Source organism: Python bivittatus, unplaced genomic scaffold (assembly GCF_059951505.1).
Source record: "Python bivittatus isolate LINGU-HERP-01145 unplaced genomic scaffold, Pbiv_v1 ctg000580_np1212, whole genome shotgun sequence".
Classification (NCBI taxonomy): domain Eukaryota; kingdom Metazoa; phylum Chordata; class Lepidosauria; order Squamata; family Pythonidae; genus Python; species Python bivittatus.
In genome coordinates, this window is record NW_028277087.1 from 15,988,411 (window position 1) to 16,014,382 (window position 25,972).

The 25,972-nt window shown below is 42.7% G+C and overlaps 2 protein-coding genes across 8 annotated transcripts in view; both read left to right on the forward strand.

The window, feature by feature from the left end:
• FERMT2 (FERM domain containing kindlin 2) overlaps positions 1–25,972 on the forward strand; it is a 93,199-nt gene that overhangs the window by 60,996 nt on the left and 6,231 nt on the right. For all 7 annotated transcript variants that reach the window (XM_007424099.3, XM_007424097.3, XM_025164030.2 and 4 more), the window contains 4 exons: positions 6,966–7,015; positions 9,326–9,450; positions 12,395–12,501; positions 14,302–14,523. In XM_007424099.3, the coding sequence (XP_007424161.1) occupies positions 6,966–7,015; positions 9,326–9,450; positions 12,395–12,501; positions 14,302–14,523 (504 nt within the window). The remainder of the gene's footprint in view (positions 1–6,965; positions 7,016–9,325; positions 9,451–12,394; positions 12,502–14,301; positions 14,524–25,972) is intronic.
• On the forward strand, positions 14,533–25,967 carry LOC148214677 (uncharacterized). Its single transcript, XM_088149661.1, has one exon. The coding sequence runs from the start codon at positions 18,032–18,034 to the stop codon at positions 19,559–19,561; it is 1,530 nt and encodes a 509-aa protein (XP_088005787.1). The 5' UTR covers positions 14,533–18,031; the 3' UTR covers positions 19,562–25,967.

A 25,972-nucleotide genomic window follows, 5' to 3' on the forward strand; every position in this document is an offset into this window, starting at 1 on the left:
AAATATAAGAATACAAGTCTCAGATCCTCATTATGGTGCCCAGGGGCTTGAAGATGCTCACATAGATCTCATGGGCCACCTGGCTGTTTGTCTCATGAGATCAATTAAATGGGCCTCATAATAACTATCTGACTTTATGCAACTTTTCATTGGAACAGACCAACCAGGACTCTAGAGCTTTGGGGTATTGGCGGTGGCTAGGTTGGGAGGGGGATAGAAGCAGAGTGGCTGTCTTCTGTGCACCCCCCGCCTCGCCCCCCCCAGGGAGCCCATTTTGCCTTTCTCTCTGTTAGCCCTAGAGAGGGATGAGACAATCACTCAGTATGTTTCCATCTGCTGGCTAGGTGCCTTTGATTTGATTGTGTGATTTCCTCCTCTGGGTGAGAGCCAGAGGAGGAGATTGTTTGAGTGGGAGTGAATGGGAAGGGAACCCTTACTAGTGGGTGAGAACAGCAGGGAAGGGGTTCCTGTGAGTGTGAGGGTATTTGTGTGTATGTTTGTGGGTTGAGTGGGGGAGATGGTCACTGTACCCTGATGGTGCTGAGAGCCTTGGAACTGAAGTGCCACGAGTTGCCTGGCTTCCCCTCCCTGTGGGGGAAGGGATTGAGCACTATGGGAGGTCCCCGGCCTTGGGAGTTAGGGGGCGTAGATCAGAGGATAATATGGCCTCTGGGGGGATATGGGCGGGCCAAAGCATTATGGTGGTGATGGGAATGGGGAGATAAGGCAGGAGACAAAGAGTGGGCCATTCTCGGGGAATGCAGGGCTGGTGTTTTATGCTGGTTTTGCTTTCCAGCTCCTTGTCTAAGTCCCTGGACCTGGGCGGCAGATCTTCAGAGGCCCTGGATTCCAGCTACTGCTGCTCCTGCTAAATGCCAGGTCGGTCTGCAATAAGGCCTCCCTCATCTGCAATTTAATTGTTGATGAAAGAGCTGACCTGGCATGTATTACTGAGGCGTGGCTGGGCCCAGGAGAGGGGATAGCCCTTTTAGAGATATGCCCAGCTGGGTTTTGGGTGCAGCAGCAGCCGAGACTCCAGAGCAGGGGTGGAGGTGTGGCAACTGTCATCCAGGATTCACTTATGGCTTTCAGGGGCGCTGCACCACAGGTCATCAGAGGTGAGACTCTGTTCATTAAGTTGGACTCTCGGGATCAGTTGGGATTGTTGCTGTTGTACCAGCCTCTCTGCTGCATAGCAACTTCCCTGCCTGAGCTCCTTGACTCCATCCCTGGATTGGCTTTGGAGTTCCCCAGACTTATGGTCTTGGGAGACTTCAGTCTGCCTTCTCTGGGGGTGAGGTCTGAGGTGACTCAGGACGATGACAGCCTTGGGCCTATCGCAGGTCATCCAGAGCCCAACATGGGGCAGTGGTCAAACACTGGATCTGGTGTTCCTGTCGAAGTAGTGACTATGTGATCTGAAATTGGGGGAGCTTTTGGTGTCCCCTTTGTCATGGTCAGATCATGCCCTGATTACCATGGGATTCTCTGGCACCACTATTCACCGCAGGGAAGCTGGACCCATTAGATCAGTCCGCCCCCACAACTGATGGAACCAGATGTGTTTCAGAGGGAGCTGGGAGTTGTTCCTACTGGCTTGCTGTATGGTCTATCTGAAGCCTTCATTGCCGCTTGAAATAAGAGGACAGCTGAGGCTTTAGATCGGATCACACCTCTCCCCTCTCATGGATCCTGTCACTCCCTGTGGTTCATGGAGGAACTGAGGAAAATGAAATGAGAGAAGAGACGTCTAGAGCATTGCTGGCATTCTACGGGAGACTAACTCGACCGGACAAGGGTTAGAGCTGCTATTAAGACATACTTCTCTGCCCTTATTGTGTCTGTGGATAGCTGTCCTGGGGTTCTGTTTTGGGTGACACATGCCCTCTTGGGTAGAAGGGGCTTGGAGAACCCCCTGCAGGGGTATGCAGAAGAATTTGTTCAGCATCTGTCAGACAAAGTCGTTTGAATTCGCTCACAGTGGGATGCTGGATTTGTTGCAGGTCCTGGGGAGATGCCTGGGGAGGAGTCTTGCCTGGTTATCTGGGGACCGTTTGAACCTGTTGGGCCTGATGAAGTGGATAGGGTCCTTAGGACTGTGAGCTGAGCCACCTGCTTTTTAGATCCATGCCTTTACTTATTAAAGTAAGCCAGGGTTGTTGTGCAAGTGGGTTCTAATAATAGTGAGTTCTTTGAGTGAGGGAGTTGTTCCTTTAGCTCTTAAGGAGGCCTTTGTTCGCCCCCTCCTCAAGAAGCCATCGCTGGACCCCACTATACTGGACAATTTTTGTCCAGTATCTAACCTCCCCTTTTTGGGGAAGGTGATTGAGAAGGTGGTTGAGCAGCAGCTTCAGAGAACCTTGGATGAAGTTGATTATCTGGATCCTTTTCAGTCAGGATTCAGACCAGGGTATGGGACAGAAATGGCATTGGTCGTGCTTTTGGATGATCTGTGGCATGGGTGGGATGGGGGTTGTGCATCCAACCTTGACCTACTTGACTTTTCTTTAACTACTTTCTCTTTGAAGAATTTTTCTTTCTCCTATTGGCTTTCCTAACTCCATTTTTACTTTCATTATTGGCTTGAATAAAGTGTAAGTCTTGTCTTCATTCTCACTCTCCTTTTTTTTCCTCTGAGGAATTTTTATGGGCTCACATAAAGCCCAAGGGCCTTCTAGGCAAAGAGAACAAAGAGGTTGTTTCTGTTACAGGATGAGATTCTATTGCTTGCACCCTGCAAGATAAAAGCTTAATATCTAGGAGGGGCTGAGAATTTTGACAGGTGTCCAGGATTGCAGTTATGCAGTAAGTGCTGCACTTGCCACTCCAGGTTTGGCGCATCCAATTTATGTTAAAATTGTCCCAAAATATAAATCCATACTGCTAGATCTTGAAAAAGGTAGTAAAAAAACCCAAGACCATGGGCCAGGCTAAATTAAAGTTACTGCACTCCTAATTTAGGGCACATGTAATTGGGTTACATTAGTATATGGTAGTCCTTCGGGTTTGAAAAAGACACGCTGTTGTGCAGTTCATCTGTGGACATGGAGGTGGCTCTGCAGTCCCAGTCTGGAAGCGCAGAGTCTAACACAGTGGAGGCACTGGAAGTCCATTGTTGAGGTAACTGTGGGTGTTATTCTATGACATCGTTCACGGTTTTCTATCAGTTTTTGGCAGTGCCTGTCTTCATAGCACAGGGTTTGGCAGTGGGTTCTGTCAGCAGCTACAGCTTCTAGTTCTCTTGGCTGGATGTCACAGTAGCATAGGGTTTCTTTCATAGCATTTTTGTAGCGCTTGTGTGGTCGACTTCAAGGTTTCTTCCCAGACTCCAGTACACTATAGTGCAGCTGGTGAGGCATACGGTGGTCATCCATTATAATTATATGTCCCACCCACCACATCTGGGCTCTGATAATCAGGGACTCAATGCTGGTGGACTCTGCGTGATCCAAGACCTCCAGGTTGGAGACACAGTCTTGCCAAAAATGCTGAGGATGGAGCAGAGAGCATGCATGTGAAATTTCTCCAGTTGTTTGATGTGCCTTCAGTATAGAGTCCAGGACTCATATCCATATAGGAGAGAAGGGATAACCACAGCTCTGTAGACTTTCAGCTTTGTGAAGATGTTGTGTTGATTGAGCACTCTAGTACGCAGCCACCCCAGTGCCTGGCTGGCCTTGCTGAGTCAATTTCTTTGTCCAAAGACCCATCGCTCGAGATCATGCATCCCAAATATTTGAAGCTGTTTACATTTGTCAGCTGGATGTCGTCAACAGTGATTTTTGGTTCTAGGGGTTGGTATTTGGCACAGGCTGGTAAAGTATTTCAGTCTTATTCAGGCTGATAGTCAAGCCAAAGAACATAGCAGCATCTGAGAATTTGTTCAGCATCAACCATAGATCACTGTCTTTGTGCACCAGGAGCACGCAGTCATCAGCAAAGAGGGTTTCTTGGATGACTATAAGGAGGCACTTCGTCCATGCATTCAAGCAGTGAGGGTCAAAGAGAGCCATTCAATCAGTACCTGATGTACGCTCCCTCATTCAGACCCTGGACAGCACATGACAACATGCAAGCAAAGAACAGACTGAACAGGACTGGGGCTACCACACAACCCTGTTTTACCCCATTGGAAATAGCAAATGCAGCTGGTGTATCACTGTTATGAAGAACCCGTCCTGTCTTTCCATCATGAAGTAGCTGAATCAACTTTATAAATTTCCTCAGGCCTCCATAATGTCTCAGGATGATTCAGAGCGCCTCCCTGTTTACAGTGTCAAATGCCTTTGTCAGGTCAATGAAGACAGAGTAAAGAGGCTTGTTCTGCTCGATGCACTTCTCCTGGACTTGCCTCATGGCAAATATCATGTCTGCTATACTCTGTTCTGGCCGAAAGCCACACTGCGCCTCTGGGAGGTTCCTTTCTGAGACAGTGACAAGTCTGTCCAGGAGAATTGATCTTGCCTACAATGGATAGCAGTGAGATACCCCTATAGTTTCCATAGTCTGATTTGCTTCCCTTATTTTTGTAGAGAGCCACAATGAGGGCATTGCAGAAGTCATCCGGCATCTACTCTGTGGACCAAATGTCTTCCAAGATGTCTTGGAATGCCTGTAAGGCGTTTAAGTCTAGTGCTTTGTAGATCTCAGCAGGAATGCCACCCTGTCCTGTTGCTTTATTTGAGTTCATCTGCAAGATCGCTTTCTTGATTTCATCAGTAAAGGGAGGCAGGTCTAGGGCATTCAAGACTGGCAGCTGAGAAATCTGCTGTAAGACATCATGATCAACTGTGGACAGCCTATTGAGTAGGTTGGAAAAGTATTCAGCCCAGCGTTTTTTCAGTCCTTCCTGATCTTTGATCAGGCTTGACCCATCAGATGACAGCAGGGGGTAGCATCCTGATTTAGAAAGACAATAAACTGATTGTACTCAGCACATTTGCAGGCCATTGCTATTTAGTTTTCCCACCCCATGTCTCCTGAGGACTCCGTCCCAGCTGTTGCTGTCTGTCGCCACCCTAGCATTGAAGTCATCCAGGATGATGAGTTTGTCGCTGGCAGGGATTGTTCAAATAATCTGGTCCAGGTCCTTGTAGAAACGTTTTTTGTCTTCGTCTGGACTCATGAGAGTTGGTGCATAGGCTTTGCAACGGTGATATACCGGGACTTGCTGAGAGGAAAGCACAACTTCATAATGAGTTCATTTATTCCAGTGGGTAGAGTAAAGATGTTCTTCAGCAGAGCAGTTTTGATTGCAAAACCCATTCCATGAATCCTATTGCCAGTCTGTGGTTTCCCTTTCCAAAAGAATGTATATCCACTCACTGCTTCCTGTAATGAACCCTCTCCTGCCAGTCAGGTCTCACTGAGTGCAGCAATGTTAATGCTATAACAGCAAAGTTTGGCTGCTATGAATGCTATTAATCTTTCAGGCCTTGACACATTGTCTCTATCCAGCTAGGTGCGGACATTCCAGGCTCCAAAAATGAGTCTGATTCATTTTTCTTGATGCTCGACCACTAAGGAGATGATCTGCCAGCCACAGTTAGCTAACCAGATGTTGTGGGGCACCTTTTCTAACCCCCTCCCTCATGTGAGGGTGGGCAGTGCTATCCTAGAAAGGTTGCCCAGTCACCCTGGATGCTGCCAGATATCTCTGCTGCCCCAGATACTGGGATGAATGACCACTGGTCCAAGAGCCACCCACATGCAGGTTTATGAGTACAACTGCCAGTGGTCATCTCCACCTGTAGCTTCACCGCTCCCCCATCATAGCGGGACTCAACAAATTAGGTTTGGACTGAGATGATTTGCAAATGAATTGTAGATGAAGATAAATTACACAACAGAAACCTATGTGTGATGGAGTTTTAAGTGGAACAGCCATTGCACAGGGGCAGTCCCACTCTCTTGGCATGAGAGACCTTAATCCAGTAGCATGGAGAACCATTACAGCTGGAGACCTCTCCTGCTGCAGTGAATGACCAGGACATCTAAGTGTCTTGTGCTTTTAGTGTTCCACAATGCCTCTTGGCCCTTGACTATTGGACCTCTGATCAGTCTCCTCTGCTCAGTCTGCCAGGGCCAGACTTCACACGCTGGGATAAGCAAATCCCCTATCTCACCAAGAGTCAAAGACCTATCAGCAACCCTCACCTGGCTTGGCTCGTCTGCTGAGATGGTTAACTGGGGTGTGGCTGCTGTACATGTTACAACTACTTGGAGCCACAGGTGAGAGCTGAGCAACAGATGGGGACTAAAGGTGAACGAGCAGCCCTAGAAGGGGCCCAGCAGGCCCCTCCACCAGAGATGCTATCCCTCCCTGGACACCCCATTACATTAGTTACATTAGGAATTAGTTTCAAAGTCATATATAATTAGCTAGGAGTTTCATCAGAAAAATGTGATTTATTTTTCAGTGGGATTGTGAATGATGGACCAGATTCCTTTTATGACTGACTCTGTATTATAAACAATCTTATGCAGTTCACAACTGCATGATAATGTTGGATGTTTTACCTTTTGAAGTAATGGTGATGACTGAGATTCTTGATCCAATATCTTTGAAGTGAGCACATGTCTTAAAATATGCCTCAGAATCTTGCACACAGATTTTCTGTGCAGAAGTAATAACTGGGTCCTAGGTAGTAAAAATGAATGTCAGCTGAACAAGAAAGTTGAGGAATCTGTCTTCCTTTTTTGAACTAGTCTAGAAAAATAGATGATTTATTTTTTCTAGAGACACATGATTTTTCTAGAAATCTAGCTTTATTCCTATAATTATTTTTAATCAAGTCTCTTCTTCCTCCACAACCAAGAACATTGTCTTTTTGTCCAAAAACTGTACATCCACTTAATCAGCTAAATTGATGCTTCCAAAATTGTTTGCTGCCCCAACATTCCCTTTCAAGAACCAATTTCAGATCCTGGCAGATAAAATATAACGGCAGCTGTCTTGTTTACAGGGTGACATCACTTCAATCCCGGAGCTAGCAGACTACATTAAAGTGTTCAAGTAAGTACTGTCTGGAAGTCTGGAAGAAACAGCACAGATCAATGAGCTTTATAATTAATAAATAGGTGTACAATAAATGCGTCTCTCTTAGTGTCTAGAGCAAGGTTTCTCAACCATGGCAACTGTAAGATGTGTGGACTTCAGTTCCCAGAGTTCTGGGAGTTGAAGTCCACACATCTTACAATTGTCAAAGTTGAGAAACTCTGGTCTAGATACTTCATCGCTTTTGCTTTGGAACTTGGAGCATGTTTTCTTAGGAAGTAGCATTTTTGTTAGATGCGCTAAAACCTTACCACTCCTTTCTACAATTTTCCTTAAATCGCAGGGTTTAACCTTCAAATACATGAAGCCTGAAGAGCATCTATGGTGCAGAAAGTATCTTGCTTGCAGTAATGACCAAAGTCAATTATCGATCTTTGCGTATTGATTTAATTTACATTCTCAGGAATTTTACTTTGGGTAATCAAGTAATTGGAAAATATAAAAGTGCAATCATTTGTGACTTACTTGATTCCTGAATGTCATCACATGATGCTTTGGTCAGTAAGGAGTGAATGTCCTTTTCCATTCCTGAAGTCAGTAGTTGGAGCTGGCATTTTCTCCAGTTTCCCTGGAAGTAGCAATTGTGTTGCATAGTTTGAAGTATTACTCAAGCATCTTTCTTGGATTTTCATGAGCATACAGATAGATAATAAATGGGATTCCAGTTAATCTGTTCTATTTACACTGCCAGAAAAGGCAAGCTTTAGACTAACTATGCCGCTCTTTAGTCAAGTTTGTTTTTACTGTTAAATAAGACTTTTTATGAGGAAAAAAAAAAGAGGAAGAGTATTATCTTGATTCAGGACATGTGAAAACTGGAAACAGTTGCATCTGGATTTTGGCTAATGTTTTGGCAGGCTTAGCTGTCTGTTACAAATGAATACCCTACCACACTAAGGATATGAGATGAATTTTGGAACTGGTACAAAGGCATGTGTTGAATTTTGTAGAATAGAGGAAGCAAAGAACAGTTGTAGGGAAGTAGCATAGAAACATAGACTGGGTTATAAGCGTTTCTGAGAAGGACTCCAAAATAGCTCTGCCAGTGTTGGTATATATTACTGTATAGGCAATTGTTTCTCCCTTCCATTTTCTTTAATCAAGTGGGGAAGATAGAGCTGGTTTTCCATTTGTTACTAGGCATTTCTTTTTGATAACTCCATTACATAATCTACTACTTCTTAAAGCTGCAGTTTTAAGATAGATCCTATTTTAAGGCAGTTAGAATGTTGGGCTTGGGTAATGATTTGATTTCCAATTGCTTAGTGAAATGTCCACAAGTTGTGGCAAGTTGTTCTCTCTGTGCTTTAGTTACCTCAGTGGACTTTTGCAGAGATGAAGTAGGCTACATCCTCTGCACTGAAGGGCTTATGTTAGTTGTGAAACAGAAAGCAGTCTAAAATTCTGATTCAGAGGAAAATCCCTACATAAATCACAGATTGAACCACAAATCTAAGTGTATTTCTCTTATAAACAATAGCATTTTGCAAACTTCCTGTCCTTCAGAAAATATTTTCATACTGCTTTATCTGTCAAGGATTTCCTGCACATCTGTAATAGCATTCTGAAATGCATTGTAGGGGACACTATTATTTTGCGAAAATGCTGCTCATGGTTCAGCTCAGGTATTATCAACTCATACGAGCTGAAAAAAGAGTCAGCCTATAGTATGCAAGTCAATTTTGCTGCAGCTGTATGTTGCATAGAGAATCAGTAATTGTAAGCAAGCTGCACCTTTGCAGAGTCTTGCATAACATTACTAATATTCCCATGAAGAATATCTTCTCCTTCTCTATATAGACAGCTTCCTATTCTGATCAGCTATTTTAACATAATCACATTTCTGATTGAGTGAAATCTTGTAAATGGGGTGGAAGCAATGGCCCTGGGAACCTTTGCCACTTTTGGCTGGTGCACCAGTTGTGGCCAATTCCTGTAATTAGATACACTAACAATACTCATTCATGCACTTTTCTTCTTGAAGCTGGACTGCTGCAAATTTCTCTACATGGGGCTGAAGGAACCAGCTTGTATAAACCACTTTGAGCTGAGTAGAGAATCTGTGACCCTTCTGATTTTGGTAAAGTCTAGTTCCCAGCATCATCCCCCATCTTTGGCCATATTAGCTGGGAAACTAAGAATTGTGATTCAGCAGCATCCAGAGGACCACATGGATATGTGAAGGCAGGAGATGAGAGGCTGGTGCAAGTGTGTCCCCATTTCATTCAATCAGGTTGTCAGTGGTAGTAATAGTCTACTACTTTACAGGCCAAAGAAGCTAACACTGAAGGGTTATAAGCAGTACTGGTGTACCTTCAAAGACACATCTATCTCCTGTTTTAAAAGTAAAGAAGAATCTAATGGGACTCCAGCTCATCAGATGAATTTGAGAGGTAAGGGAACAAATGCAGCTTTGGTGATCTTCTTCTCATCTCTCCATTATTGAGCTACATTTTAAATTTGCTTATTTCGCTGACCCTGGGATAAGATACAAATATTTTCTTATGCAGCATTACTCCAGGATGACTCTGCATCCACCATTCCCTTCTCCGTCTTCTCCCTCACTGTAGGACGAGAGAGAGGCAGGACTTCTTTCACACCAAAATCTGTGGGCCATCAGAATCAGTAGAGAGTCAGTTTGCTTTTTGTGGCACAACTAGGGTTTGGGGGGAGGAGGGGATTGAAATATTCTGTGGAGCTGCATGTTCCTTCCACAAGGATAACCACCCCAAAGTGGTCTGCTGAGGGTCTAGTGGCAAAACTAGATGCAGAATTCTTTGATTCAACAAAAAGTTGCCTAATTGCATAATAGCTGTCTTTGTTCAATGCAATATACTGTAAAAGTACAAATAAAAAGAACCAAAAAAAGGACATTAGCTCAAAAATTACAAATAATGTTTTATTACCCAATAGAACAACCTTTTTAAAATATATTTTCCTCCCTCTGCATTAGTGTGCTGAGCACATACACATGTGCCCACACAGCTTTATTCAGATGGGGACAAGGAATTTATGCTGCATAGGACATTCCTCTGGCTACCAGCTCTGTTTGTATTCTGCAATAAGCTATTCCAGTTTCATGGATTGTGCAATAGGCACTACTGACATTCATTTTTAAAGCCTTCAAGGCAGAAACAGAGAGACTGCCAGATGACTTCAGACTATAACTATGAGCTGGAGAAAAGAAGCATGGAATACCTTTTTCGGAGCTTTTTAACAAAACTATTGATGACGGAATTTTAAAAGAATCCTGCTGGGAGAGCTGAAGTAAGGCTGAAATTGTTTCCAAGAAAATGAGTTATTTTAAAAATATCACTGTCCTTTATAAAAGGTTGCATTAAAAAAAAATCTTATATTACAGTCCTGAGGATTGTATCTCCATTTTCCAATATCCATCAATATCTTTTGAATTTTGGCCATCGGGTAGCCCTCAAAAGTACTGGCTTAAGTTTTGTTTAATCTCCCAAATTTAGTCCACAAATACCTCAAATGAAAGAGCAATAAAACAGTTTTTATCCTCCCATTTGTAGTTATCAGGGACAGGGTTATTATCTAAATTTGGTAGCACCTGGTTCTGACAATAATTTGTCAAGTTAAAATGATATTATTAATAATCAGAGCATAACAATGCATCTTTTAAAGAGCTGTATTATTTCAAGAAAGGTAAAAGACACAGTGAATCACAACCATGCTAAAAATTTATTGATCCATTAAAATTTCAAAGATGGTTGACTTTTCTTATCACTTTAATATGTCAAATTCAGGAATCTGCTCTAAATGACTTCAATTTACTAAAGTTAAATTGAAACCTTCGAGAAATGTATTGATTTTGGAATGGAAGACTAACAGAAAGAAATCTTCCATATAAAGAACTGTCTCTGAGCTGGATGGTGTTTCTTGATAATAACAAACTATTAAATGTGGTCCCGGTTGCTTTACTCAGAGAACTGAATACATAAAGAGAAATAGCTTGATGTCCCTCTTGAATATGGATGGTGAAAGTATGAGTGCTGAAAGAGAACTGTTGTCCTTATTTAACCTCCCCCTTAATATTGAGGTATTGCACAAGATAATTAAAACAGCTTTAAAAGCTTGACCAGCTGAGGCATCAGCTATATCCCTAAAGTCATTGGCCGCATTTCTGCTTCGTGCTGGATTGATTTGTGTCCTGAGTCCTACTGAGTTAAATAGGCATCTGTGCTCATAAAAACGTTGGGAGAAATTTTCATCCATAATTTTACTACTATTTTTTTTGTCACAAGGAATCAACAGAAGTTAACTTAAATTCCTGCACTTAAATCTCAGTATTTTCAATACCATTAGAGCTAAGATAAAAATTCACATTTTTCCCTACTCTGCCTAAACAAGCTGGCTGCTTGGAAAATGCAGAGCACAGTCCTGCATGCCAAGTCCAAACCCTGTCAGACCCCTCTGTCCAGATAAGCCAGGTTCTCCTGAGCAGGAAAAATATGAGTTTCTGGCTTAGTGGTAATGAATGTGACAATTTAAATACTGGTTCTTGTGAACTGGATTAAATCAGTTAGATAATACCCCTATTCAGGAACTGCTTAGATGAAACTGCTCCTCAAAGAGTCTAAAATCCTATTTAATTCAATAGGACCTGTGTATGCAAATTCCCTCTGCAAGCATTTTTGATTTCAGTGGAACACATTCATGTATATAAAGAATTCATGATCAGTGAAGTGCTCCTATAACATTTAAGACAGCATTCAATGGATACAGATCTGATCAATACATACACAACCCAATAGTATATTTGGTATCAGGGCTCTTCAATCTTTTAGTAAGTTAATGTTTCCAATCAAGGAGAGGTTTTTATGCAATTCCCTTGTTATGATGAGATTATAAAAAATCTTCCATACTATGTTGCTTCAGAGGTGAAGAGAACGAATATCTTACAAATTTCTGGGTTTTTAGATTTTGGTGGATGTCAGTGCTGATCAAGGAAGATTTTTGATACTATGATGGGTAAATACAGATTTGGATTATAAGAAAAGTTTTCAAATAATCAACTTGGAGCAATTCATTCACTAAACACAAAATCCTATATTCGGTCAGTAGAGTTCAAATAGCCCTCTTTTTATCAAAACAAATAGCACTAGGCTAATAGGTGTATTTTTTTCTTGTTTAAGATGAAATGGTTGTCCGGTATTCAAGTCTGAAAAGAGAGAAGTAGCCTCAAATCAACCCACGTGTGCTTTTGTCCCATCCCCATGTCTCTCATAAACAAAGGAAAATTTCTCCAGGCACTGTGCAGAAAGATATTGTGTCAACAGCTAAATTTTTATGTAATATATAACATCTTCTTTTCTATAGGGTGTGAGGTAACTCCTGATGTCAACATATCTGGCCAGAAATTTAACATAAAGCTTTTGATTCCTGTTGCTGAAGGCATGAATGAAATTTGGCTCCGTTGTGATAATGTAAGTTTATATGAAATGCCAACACAAGTCAGTTGGATGTAGCTGATTTTATAGCAGGAATTGGAGTGTGCACCAAGTCTTTCCTGAGATCCAGAGAAATCTGAAACTAGCCCTGCACATAGCATGATAGATAAAGAGGCCAGTATTAAAATAGGTTGCTTTTCTTAACACCAAACTCAGCTTAATTCTTTTTAACCTTGACATGAAGCCATTTGGGGTGAAGTATTATCAGTAGGCTGATGATATCCAATTGTGTATCTCAGCCTTGGGCTTAGAAGAAGATGCAGTGGAAGTCTTGACCTAGTGCCTGGAGGCTATGAGGGACTGGATGGAACAGGCTCCAATAGAACCCCAGCTAGATGAAGCTACTGTTTGTACAGAAGCTGTCTGTTCCAGGCAATTCAAACTTCAGCTTGAGATGGGGTGGCCCTTCACTGAAGAAGCAGATGTGCAGTCTGGGTGTCCTTCTGGATTCACAGCTTTTGTTTTATCAGCAGGTGAAGGCTCTGGCCAGCTTTGTCTGATCTGCCAGTTATGACCTTTCCTGATTTAGAAGGCACTGACTATAGTGACTCATGAACATACTGTTTCCTTTTTAGACTACTGCAGGTGGCTCTACAAAGGGCTACCCTTGAGGAAAACTCAGAAACTACAGCTGGCACAGAATGTGGCTTCCTACCTGCTTACCAGGACTAACTGGTACAGCAGAGTGACATCTGTATTGTAGGAGGCTGCACGGATTGCCACTTTACTTCCTAACAAAATTCAAGGTGTTGATTATCACCTACAAAGTCCTTTATGGCTCAGGCCCTTGTTACCTTCAAAACCATCCATTTCAGGTAGAATCATCTGCCTAATACATGCCGGCTGAGACAGGTCCTGATCCCCCAGGAAGAAAGGAGGTGTGTGATCTTTATGGTCATGGTCATCTGCTTAAGAGCAGCTTGCTTCCAAAAGAAAGGATGCCCCCTATCTGCTATCATTCAGAAAGGCAGTTAAGACCTCATTTATTTAATGGATATTTGCATGTCATTCTTTGGCCCCAATGGCCCTGTTGCACATACACACCCACTGAAGGTGAGACTAGGGCAGAATTTACAGCAGCCTCCTCCAGAAGGTCACACTAGAGAATACATATCCTGGACTCAAAGCATATAGAATTGAAAGGTGACAACCAGTGCTGTATGCCTGTCATGAAAGACCCTGTGATGTAACACTCCATGTGTCCCCATGTCTCCAACAAAAGTCCATGATGGAAAGCAGTTCTGAAAATACAGGACTGGGATTACAGAGCGAAAGGACTGTTGCAGGTTGAGTGTTTTTATGATCATGTAGTATGACATCTAGTTTTGGTTTTGTAGCTTTCTAGCAGTTTTCACTTTTTGAAAGAATATTGTGCAAAAATACAAAATATTCATATTGAACTGTAATTTGTGTTCATGTAAGGATGGCTATGAACCATGAACGTTATCATGTGATCTGAAACACACATACACACTGAATCTGTGGTACTAATCAAAATTATAAGGTTGTAAAGATGGATAAATTTGATGTTTGTTCACATTAACTAGGATCAGCATTTAAGTCCAACATTTTGAAACACAATAACTGAAAATACCTACATAAACAAGTGAATGCTCTGCCTTATAGTCACTTGCACAACACATGTATTTTGCATCAAATGTTGGGCTATGTATCTTCTAACATGTTTGGGATTGGAGTTTTCCAGTATCCTTGGAAACACAATAAAATATGCCAAATAGTCCATACTAACAAGTGATTCTTTTTCTTAAATTGCAGGAAAAACAGTATGCACACTGGATGGCAGCTTGTCGGTTAGCTTCCAAGGGTAAAACCATGGCAGACAGTTCATACAATTTAGAAGTCCAGAATATCTTGTCTTTTCTGAAAATGCAGCATCTGAACCCAGATCCACAGATAATTACTGAGCAGATCACAACAGACATTAATCCTGAATGCTTGGTTTCCCCAAGATACCTGAAGAAGTATAAGAACAAGCAGGTACTTACTTGGAGTTATATTTTACTGAACCCTTTATTCAAAAAATGAATATGCAGGTGTACCGAGGTTTTGGGTATGAATGGGGGAGAACAAGTGGAAGTGTAATGCAGATAAAGCAAGGACTGGGTATGGGATCCAGCTGTTACTGAAAAGAATTTGCACTGGCCTTGAAGGTCCAGGTCCTTCACCTGTGAGTCTTTCTGGACTCACTTTTGACTGTGGAAGTGCAAAGTGGCAGTAGTAGCCAAGGGTGCCTTTTGCCAGGTTTGGTTTGTATTCCAGCTAGGGACTGTTGCCCCAGCCTAAAGTTATGCACACGTTAAGTTACCTTCTGACTATTATAATGTGATCTGGTTGGGTTACCTTTGGACATGACTTGAACTCTTCATTTGCTATAGAATGTGGGCACTTACATTTTTGCTGGAACATAATCATATTAATTTGTACTAGCTACACTGGCTATTGGTGCATTTCGTGGCCCAGTTGCAAGTGTTGGTTTTGGTCCTTACATTTTGGCACAAATTATTTTAAGGATCTATGAACCCATTAGTGCTTTAAGATCACCATCTGAAGTCATGCTTATTGTCTAATTGTTGAGTATTCCAGAACTGAACCATATCCAATGGGATTTTGCCATCTCAGGACATTTCTAAGAGGACTTTAAAAACAAATTTGTTATCTCTTCCTTTTGATAGAAACCATTCTAGCCATTGCTTTTGTATACTTGAAACTTTATTTAATTGCAATTGGCTTTAAAAAAATAAAGATGCATTTTAATTTCTGTTTTGTATTGTTTTCATATGGTAAATCCTTTGAAAAGAGCATAACCTTTATAAATGGCCAGTAAGTATATTAAAAGAATGAAATAAATGCTTTCAAAATTATATCTTTCTTGTCTTCAGAGATTTCAGCTGTGAATTCCTATTACAATGATTATACAATGGTCACCTTTGATTATTTCCTAGTTGTTTTAGAATTAAGATTATAATACTGTTAGGAATCCTTTTGGGGTTACTGTGAATCCAAGCACCATTGTTTACTGTTTACCCTACTGTGGTGTAAATGGAATCCCACCTTGGGACCTTGGTTGCACCTTCAGTCTGTTTTTTTTAAACCACCTTCTGGTCATGGTCTGATGCAGGGCTGGCATATACCCATAGAGCAATTTAAACATTTGCCTAGGTTGGCATGAGGAAGTGGGATGGAGAACAGGTGAAAGTGGGCCTCAGGGAGCACAGCGGCCAGCCATGGTGACTAGGGTGATCATTGGTGGTAGATGGTAGCAAGAAGATGCAAGCAATTCTAACTCTTGCTGGTACTGCTATACCACTAAAAGAGTGCCCCAAGGTGCCACTGCTTCCATTTTTCCCAGAGAATGGCCTGTATGTGCATGCCATAGGAACCAGAGTAGGTCTGCTCCCTTGAATACAGCCACTAGCTCTTTAACTAATGAGTAATGTTGGGATGGGCAGGCTCACCTTGGAGGTTTGCCTGGAGGCCTGGAGAGTTTTACTTATACTCCATATATAAAAATATTGCTTAACTGCTTAGTACGTATCCTAGTAACTCCTAGCCATACATTGGCTGAATTTCCAATCTTACAGAGTCATAGAATGGGTTAAAAGATATATCTTGGAGATAATCTGTTTCAACCCCTTCCCAGCACAGGAATCCACTATTACAGCTTCCCTGACAGACAGACATCCAGCCTCTGTTTAAAGACCCCCAGCAAAGGAGAGCCCACCAACTCCTTACGTAGTCTGTCCATTGTTGAACAGCTCTAACTGTTAGGAAATAGTTTCTGATGTTCAACCAAAATCTACTTCCTTGTAATTTAAACCCATTATTTTTCATTTGTTCTTCTGGAACAATTCTGAACAATTCTGCCCTGTTCTACATGACAGCTCTTCTTTTTTTGTACAAGCTGATTCACGTAACAGTTCTGCATACAAGACAGTCCTTCCAAGGTCTTTAACATGAAGTACAAAGTTGTCCTTTGTTAAGTGACTTTTCTGCTCTGTTTGAAATAGCCATGCAGGTAGTCCTCGACTTATGACCACAATTGGGACCAGAACTTTCATTGCTAAGCAATGAGGTTGTTAAGTGAGTCACACCCAATTTTACAACCTTTTTTGCCATGGTCATTAAGCAAATCACTGTGGTTGTTAAGCGAATCACATGGTTGTTAAGTGAATTCAGCTTCCCCCATTGACTTTGCTTGTCAGAATCCAGCTAGGAAGGTTGCAAATGGTAATCATGTGACCCCGGGATGCTGCAACCATCATAAATACATGCCAGTTGCCAAGCACCTGAATTTTGATCATGTGACTGTGAGGATGCTGCAATGGTTGTAAGTGTGAGGACTGATCACAAGTCACTTTTTCAGTGCCGTTGTAACTTTGAACAGTTGTTAAATGAATGGTCATAAGTCGAAGACTACCTGTATCTGTTCCAGGTGGTGAGAATTATAAACAATTGGTAAAGACCAAACAATTTTGGGGAGGAAAAATCAATGAAAAATAGTTGATACACTACTCAATGAAAAAACAATGAAAGGAGGCAATATACTAGACTATGTTTTGTTTTGTTTTTTCATTTTGTCTCTTCTTCCAAATACAGATTTTAAGATGAAGTCTTAAGGCATCTTTTTTCCCCAGCATCTTTCCTACTGGTAGAATAACTCATTGTGAGCAGCTTTGCTTGTATCATGGCTCAGTAGTAGAGTGTCCAGAATGCCAGTGCCCTCTATTACATTAAATACCATTAAATGCCAAAATCTTGTGAGGTTCCACACTCTCACCCTGAGATTACACAAGTAATCACCCATTAGATGTGGCAATCTTGTAAGAGATTTGAAGCTGGGGCAGGAGCTTCTAAGGCATGAAAAGTTTGTATCAAATGTGGACTTTGATCTTGGATCAGTTATTTGAAGCATAAAGAAAATAGTTCTCCTTGGGTTTTTTCCCCTCAGACTTCTTTATGACCTAATTCACTGACTTGCTGAATGAGGTTATTTTAAGAACAGTTACATGTTTTATTTATGGCATGAAATTCTCATGTCAGTGTACAGTACCTGCATTTTAAAAAAGAAATGCAACCATCTGGCTAAAAATAAAAATGTGATTAATATTTATTTGCTAATGTTTGTTACACCAGTAGGTTCAGAATTTAAAACAACTAGTTGGAATGAGTGGGCTGGGTTTAATTCAGCTCAATTCATAATAATCTCCTGAAATTACCATGTTGTTGTCTTAGATACAATATTGTAAACTTTTGTTTTTTTTAGTAAGCATTCCATTTCTTCCAAAGTCTGTGGTCAAAATGGTTTTACTTATTTTTGTAGTGTGTTCCCTGCAAGAACCAATCCAATTCATTGTTGTACGCCACACAGAGTCACTTCCTGTGAGATGAGCAGCCGCATACATTTGATAAAGGAGGGCCTGGGATTGGAGGCACTTGGGCCTGGCACCCCCAGGGATGATGGGGGGGCTGCATTATCCAGGTGGTGATGGGTAGGGGACAATATGGCGGGAGCAGGGGGGTGGGCCATCTTTGGGGAAGACACCCCCGATGTGTGCTACCGGTGGCATGTTCTGGCCCTCCTTGCTCACTCTCAGGTCCTGACCAGCAGGTTCATAGGGGCCCTGGCCTCTGGCTGCTGCTGGTTAATGCCAGGTCAGTTAAAAACAAGGCCCCCATCATAGGTGACTTGATCACTGAGGAGGGGGCAGACCTGGCATGTATCACTGAGACCTGGCTGGGGCCCGAGGGGGGGGTGCCCCTCTCGGAAATGTGCCCAGGTGGGTTTACAGTGTGGCACCAGCCAAGATACCAGGGCAGGGGAGGAGGGGTGGCTGTTGTCATCCGAGAGTCTCTAGTGGCCTTCAGGGGCATTGCTCCACAAGTTTCTGGCTGTGAGACACTGTTTCTTAGGTTGGGTGCCCGCGAACAGTTGGGAGTGCTGCTACTGTACCAGCCTCCCTGCTGCGTGGCAGCCTCCCTGCCTGAGCTGCTGGAGGCCATTTCGGGGCTGTCGGTGGAGTTCCCCAGGCTTATGGTTCTGGGAGACTTCAACCTGCCATCCCTGGGACGGTCCTCGGAGGCAGCTCGGGAGTTCATGGCTACCATGGCAGCCATGGGCCTGTCTCAAATTGTGCGGGACCCAACCCGAGATAGTGGCCACATGCCGGATTTAATTTTCTTGTCTGAGCAATGGCAAAGTGATCTGAGGGGAGATGTACAGCTTTCCCTGCTGTCATGGTCAGATCAAGTCCTGGTGACCCTGAGTTTCTCCTATGCCACCCCCCTCCGCAGGGAGGCAGGACCCATGCGATTGGTCCGCCCCCGGTGCCTGATGGACCCGTCAGGGTTTCAGAGGGAGCTGGGAGATATTCCCATGGACCTGCTGCACGGTCCAGTGGAGGCCCTGGCTGCTGCCTGGAATAGAGAAGCGGCCGGGGCCTTGGACAGGATCGCGCCTATGCGGCCTCTCTTGCCACATCGGCCCCGACACTCCCCGTGGTTTACGGAGGAGTTGAGGGTGCTGAAGAGGGTCAAGAGACGTCTAGAGCGCCGCTGGAAGAAGACACGGACTGAATCTGACCGAACACATGTTAGAGCCGCCATTAAGGCCTACATTGTGGCAATAAGGGCGGCGAAGCGCCAATACCTCTCCGCCCTTATTGCATCTGCAGAGTGCCGCCTGGCGGTCCTGTTTGGGATCACCAGGTCCCTCCTCGGTAAGGGGGATGTGGGGGTTCATTTGCAGGGCCGCACGGAGGAATTTGCAGAGCACCTGCAGGATAAAATCGCTCGGATTCATTCCAAGTTGGACTCCGAGCGTGGTGCAGGGTCTGGGGAGATACCAGGAGATTGCTCTTGCCTAGTTATCTGGGAACGGTTCGATCCTGTTGTTCCTGAGGAAGTGGACAGGATCCTCCGGACTGTGAGGGCCACCACTTGTCATCTGGACCCATGCCCCTCCTGGCTGGTGAAAGCAACTTGGGAGGTGACGTGGTTGGATCCAGGCGATGGTTAATACATCCTTGCAGGAGGGAGTGTTTCCAGCACCCTTTAAAGAGGCGTTGGTGCACCCCCTCCTCAAAAAGCCCTCCTTGGATCCTACCGTACTGGACAATTTTCGTCCAGTCTCCCACCTCCCCTTCTTGGGGAAGGTAGTTGAGAAAGTGGTGGCTTCACAGCTCCAAAAGGTCCTGGAGGAAATAGATTATCTGGACCCTTATCAGTCAGGTTTCAGGCCCGGCTATGGAACGGAAACGGCATTGGTCACACTTATGGATGATCTCTGGTGGGAGCGGGATGGTGGAAGTGCGACAATCCTTGCTCTCCTTGATCTCTCAGCGGCGTTCAATACTGTCGACCATGGTATCCTATTGGGATGGCTCAGGGATATAGGGGTGGGCGGCACAGTTTTGTGCTGGTTCACCTCCTTTCTCTGGGGCCGATCTCAATCGGTGGTGATAGGGAGCGAGAGGTCCCATCCTTGGCCCCTCCTTCGTGGGGTGCTGCAGGGTTCGGTTCTCTCTCCGCTCCTTTTCAACATCTACATGAAACCGCTGGGTGAGATCATCCGTCATCATGGGATGAAGTATCATCAATATGCTGATGATACTCAACTATACATCTCCATCCCTGGTGAGGTAAGTGGTGCCGTGACCGCCCTCTCGCTTTGCCTGGAGGCTGTGAGGGTCTGGATGGGGAACAACAGGCTCCAGCTGAACCCTGGCAAGACGGAGTGGCTGTGGGTTAATGGCTCCTCTGTGTCCGGGACGTTGTCATCGTTGGTGCTGGATGGGGTAGCACTGTCCCAGACAGACCCAGTGCGTAATCTGGGGGTCCTCCTGGACTCATTGCTCCTGCTCAAAGAGCAGGTGGCAACCGTGGCCAGGAGGGCTTTTGCACAGCTTCGGGTTGTACACCAGTTACGCCCTTTCCTGGATCAGGATGCCCTTCGAACGGTCACTCATGCCCTTGTTATCTCCCAGATAGACTACTGCAATGCGCTCTACATGGGGCTACCCCTGAAGAGTATCTGGAAGCTTCAGCTCGTCCAGAATGCAGCCGCACAAGCAATTTTTGGGGCCTGAAGAAGGACCCATATAACACCTTTGCTCCGTGAGCTGCACTGGGTACCGGTTTGCTTCCGGGTCCAATTCAAGGTGTTGGTTATCACCTTTAAAGCCCTACATGGCATGGGCCCAGGCTACCTGAGGGACTGCCTCACCCCCACAATTTCAACCCGTCCCACCCGATCTCACAGAGAGGGCATGCTCCGGACCCCCTCTGTAAAAGAACTCCAATTAGTGGGGTCCAGAGGGCGGGCCTTCTCTGCTGTAGCTCCTGCCCTTTGGAACATCTTGCCCCCGGAGGTGAGACAGGCCCCCTCACTCCAGGCCTTTCAGAGAGATTTGAAGACTTGGCTCTGCCATCTGGCCTGGGGCGGGGAGGGAGGATGTCAGAAATGGGGTTGGCTAGCCCCTTAGCGGCCTGGTGTGGCCTCTATTGGCCTCTTGGATCTTTTAATCTTTTTTCTATCTCTGTAAGTGTGGTTCTCTTTTATAACTTTTAATTATGTATTTATGATTTTAATTTGATATAAACCGCCAGAGTCCCCCATTGTGGGGAGATGGGCAGGGACAAGTCCACTAAATAAATAAATAAACAAATGAACAAATAAGTAAATTCACACACTAAGATATGTGCTCAGTACTGCAACAGTTATATACGTGTATGTATCTCTGTGTGTGCATATTTAATATGAAGTGTTTCTTTACCTCCTTTAAGAAAAAATCCTGAAAGTTTTAAGACTTGATAACAACAAAACTTTAGTAAACATCTGCATACTATTCTGTAAAATACAAAACAATTACAAGTAAAACAAAGCGGATCTAAGTTTAACAAAAAATACAGAAAACAGTACATCTTGACAGCATCTCTTCTGAAGACTTATAATGGTGAGCCTGATGCACACCTATTAGGAGTGAGTTCCTCAGTTGTGCAGCTGCAGCCAAAAAAAAAAGTGCACTCTTTTCAACTGACCTCCCTGACTAGTCACTGGTGGGTTTGTGAGCAGGAGTTCAGCAGCTGCCTTTGGACTGTATGCAGTCTGGTTTCAGGGAAGGTGGCCATTCAAATGCATTGGTCCTCAACTATTTAAGGTAGTGGTGGGGCCTCTTCGGCTTATGAACGTGGTTGGACCCATCTGGAACCCAGGACCTCAGGCAAGGTCCCCTTCCCCCCAGTAAAGCCTTAGCCTCTTTTCAGAATCCCGCTCCCACCATAATCCGTCGTAGCAGGAAAGTTCTCTGCCAGTTCATCTGGTGGATGCTGTTTCCAGTATGGTTTAAAGCATGAACAGTTAAGACCAGTGCATTTCCTTTTGAATTCTCTAACTGCACGCTCAGCCTGTGCAAAATAGGTGCACTGCATGCATGATCTAACTATTCAACTCCCAATACTTGGATATCCTCCTTGTATGTATATCTGTTCAAGTTCCCAAACTCTCTTTAGAGGCAGCCCCATCCAGATAGAGCATTATGGTAATTCACCCTGAAAGTAATTAATGCAACATGTATATGGTTATGATGCAACCTCTTGGTATTCTGTGATTGTTGCTCATGACATTTTAATGTTCCTTTCCCTATTCTTGTCCTCAACTTCATAGTAAAGCATCACGTAAAAGAGATTGCTTAGCATGTATGAAGTTATTTATATAGACTTTTAAAATAAATGTTATCCTTAGCTGAAGATTTCTAGTCAGTTTCACTGCTTTTGACTTACCTGGAACAACTAAGAGAAAGATGTTTGGATGGTGCAAGAGGAAAATCTATTTTATTTAATTTCCTTTTATTTTCTTATAGACTTTTTAGGCGGAATGCAATTCTTCATCTTCCTTTCCTCCATGCTATTTATTCTTTCTAACTTTGAAATGTTGACATTCCTGTTACAGAAGGAATAGTTGCATTTTATTTATTTTTTAAGGAAGTATATAATATCTTTGGAAATTTAAGCAATTCATACTTTGATCCGAGTAGGATATAGTTACCAAAAACATTACACAAGATGGGTGTAGTATTTGTGAAGTGCAGCTGAATGTGTTTCAGTGAGATCTATAGAAACAAGTGTTAATTGCAAAGGGGATTTACTTTTTATCCTTGTAATGCAGTGTAAGTGCCCACTTGATCTCTGAACGATAGCATTGGGGCCGCCATCCTGAAAAGCAACAGCATGGCAACAAAGTATCTCTTTTTATGTAGCTCTCATTTATTCTCTGAGAGAGCTATTGTGTCCTCTGCAATGTGAGAGAGGATGCATTTAACAAAATTATAATCCTCAAAGCCAAGCAGAATTGGTCATATAAGAAGGCACAGACTATTAAAATTAAAAAACCTCTTCAGTTATATGGAACAGGTTGTGCATTAAGAACTAACTCTACCACTCTACCAGATACCAATATCTGGGGGAAAAAATCCATGGGTGGTTCTAACAAACCAAAGGGTTGAGGAAGGATTCACAGGAGATAGAGGTCCTTTCAGGGTTTTTTTTTAAAAGCTGGCATGATTTTTCAGCAGCCTTGTGGATATGTGTTCCTGTCATTTTTCTTGATAGCAGAGATCTGGGAGGTGGTGGTGAGGCAGTATTATTCCCACACATTCATGTGGCATGGGGGCAGTGTGATGGAATGAAGGAAATTCTGCCTTTGTGGAATTTATAGAATGTAGGGAACATACAGAAGCAAGAGAAGATGTTGCTGTTCGCTGACTAAAAACATTTTGTTGTTGTTGTACGGTTGTTAAGTCGTGTCCGACTCTTCGTGACCCCATGAGCCATATTGCCTTCCTGTCCTTCACTGCCTCCCTGAGTTTGCTCAGTTTCATGCTCATTGCTTCAGTGATGCTATCTAACCATCTCATCCTCTGCCGTCCCCTTCTCCTTTTGCCTTCAATCCTTCCCAGCATCAGGGTCTTTTCCAAAGAGTCCTCTCTTCACATTAGGTGACCAGAGTATCTGAGCTTGAGCTTCATTATCAATCCTTGAGCAGTCAGGGTTGATTTCCTTTAAGATTGACTGGTTTGACCTCCTAGCAGTCCAGGGGACTCTTAGAGTCTTCACCACCACCACAGTTCAAAGGCATCAATTCTTCGGTGCTCAGCCTTTTTTATATAGCTCTCATTTATTTTTATTTTTAAAATAAAAACTAAATACATATATAATAATAAAAAAACAATAAAATATATAATAAATAAAAATAAAGACTAAAAACATAAAGACCAATAAAAGATACGTCTTTTCTGTGTGCTCTGGCTTATTCTGAGCCAAGAAACTTCTATATTGTTTCTACTACAATTTGAGTACAATTTGGGCCAGTTGAGTGTTTTCTTTCCAATTGAGAAGAGCTTAGACCCTGATATTATTTCTTCTGGCTGGAGTTGCTGTCAAGCACTGAACCTGGGAAAGCATCTGTCTGTGGGCTCTGACCTCCTCTTTTTAAGGGAGATACCAGAAATCTTCCTATATAGCTTCTGGTGTAAAAATGTACAGGTTGCAGAACTTCTCTTGTGCTAAATTGAAACAGATCTTTTATATTATGGAGAGGTGCAACTGTTTAAAAATTGTATGTGTCAGTTCTATGCATGGACTAATGTGTACATTCACCACCTCTGACCAGGCATAGCAGAATACATGTAGCAATTCCAGTACAGGTAGTCCTTATTTAGCAACCACAGTTGGGACTGGCAACTTGGTCATTAAGTGAAGTGGTCACTAAGTGAAACTGCAACTGTGCTTATGATCTTACTTCAGCTTTCCTTTGCTTTACAGACCTGCAGTCATAAATGCGAGGATTGGTTGTAAAAATTACTTTTTCATCACTGTTGTAACTGTGAACAGTCACTAAACAAGGCAGTTGCTTAACAAGGACTACCTGTAGAAGGCATTGTATTTTAGAATTAATTTTAGAATTATCATGGGGAAATGAAAGTTCTTCTTAGTGGCTCAGTTCCCACACATGCAATTTTTCCTGCAGAGTTGAAACATTCAGCTGATCAGCATATATGGTGAGTGGCATTGCATTTGATGCTCCTTTCTCTGCAATTACTTGTCTTCTGCTGAAGATAAACCCAATTCAGCTGTCACTTGCATCAGGAGAAAAACTGGAACAGAGGCCCCATTTTCATTTGATTTTGATTGGAGAAGTTACTTGCATCACACCAAATACATGGTTGGGAGTGAAATTAGTTTCCATGTGATTTTGCATATAGATCGCATAACTTGGTAGGATGTAAAGCCACAATTAATAGTAAAAATTAATAAGAGACTTTTGAAACCTTAATTACCAGATGTTTCATTATGGCATATGCTTGTATTCATTTTAAATCTGTCAGATGTATTAAAAGTGTTATTCTAAGCTAGTTATCTTTACAGACTGTTTATTATATTTTAGTATTTCCATTACTTTGTAAATAACAAATATAATAATTCTTTATATAAATATAAGTTATAACATAATTGTGTGCATTTAATTTCTTTCTGATTGCCCATTTCAATCCATTTTGTGGTTACTGACCATAATAAAGTATTGTCCTCCTCTGCAACCCCCTCACCATAACTTTATTATTCCTGCCTCCCTCTTTTTTGGGGTATAGTGTCATCATTGTACTTGATGCTTTATATAACGGTTGTCAGGCTCCTGTACCCCTGTGCCACAAAACTTTCAGTGTCTTTCCTGCAGCAGATTCCCATGGCTACTCTCTGGAAATGCTTAGTGGTTGCACTTTGCTTTTGCAATATTTTTAATCTGAATGTTTGTTCATCCAGGGATGTTTGTTATATTAATCAGGAAATAAGCTATAGGAAATATAATTCAACTGAAACTGATTTACTTTTCTCCTAGTTTGAGGGTGGTCCTTTGTATTTTTATGCTATCTTATTTTTATATTTCCATTTGAACAATAAAGTTAACCAGGATAAGCACTACTAAGTGGTTGTCTTTGAAAAGCTAAGACGTTTTCATGGGGAGAGACCCAAGTTGCTTTCACATATTCTAGAGCAGCTTCCCTCAACTTGGTGCCATCTAGATGTTTTGGACAGCAGTTCTTACCATCAAGAACCATCACAGTAATGCTGGCTGGAAATTATGAGAAATGCAGTCCAAATTGTCTGGAAGAACTGGGTTAGGGAAGCTGAACTGGAATTAGCATCTTGCTATGCTTCTTTTTGCTCCCCCCTCCCATGTTTTTCCATTTTCATATTCATTTCTTGCTACTTTTTCTCCCCATGAAAGATTTGGGGATTTTTTAAAAATTGGTTTCAACTATCATTGTTGATGATTTGCACATTTTCCTTCCTTTGCTTTAATGCCATATTTCTGATTGCTTTTTTTTTTTTTTTTCTCTGCTTCCTTTTCTTTTCTTCGCATTTGCCCTCTGCA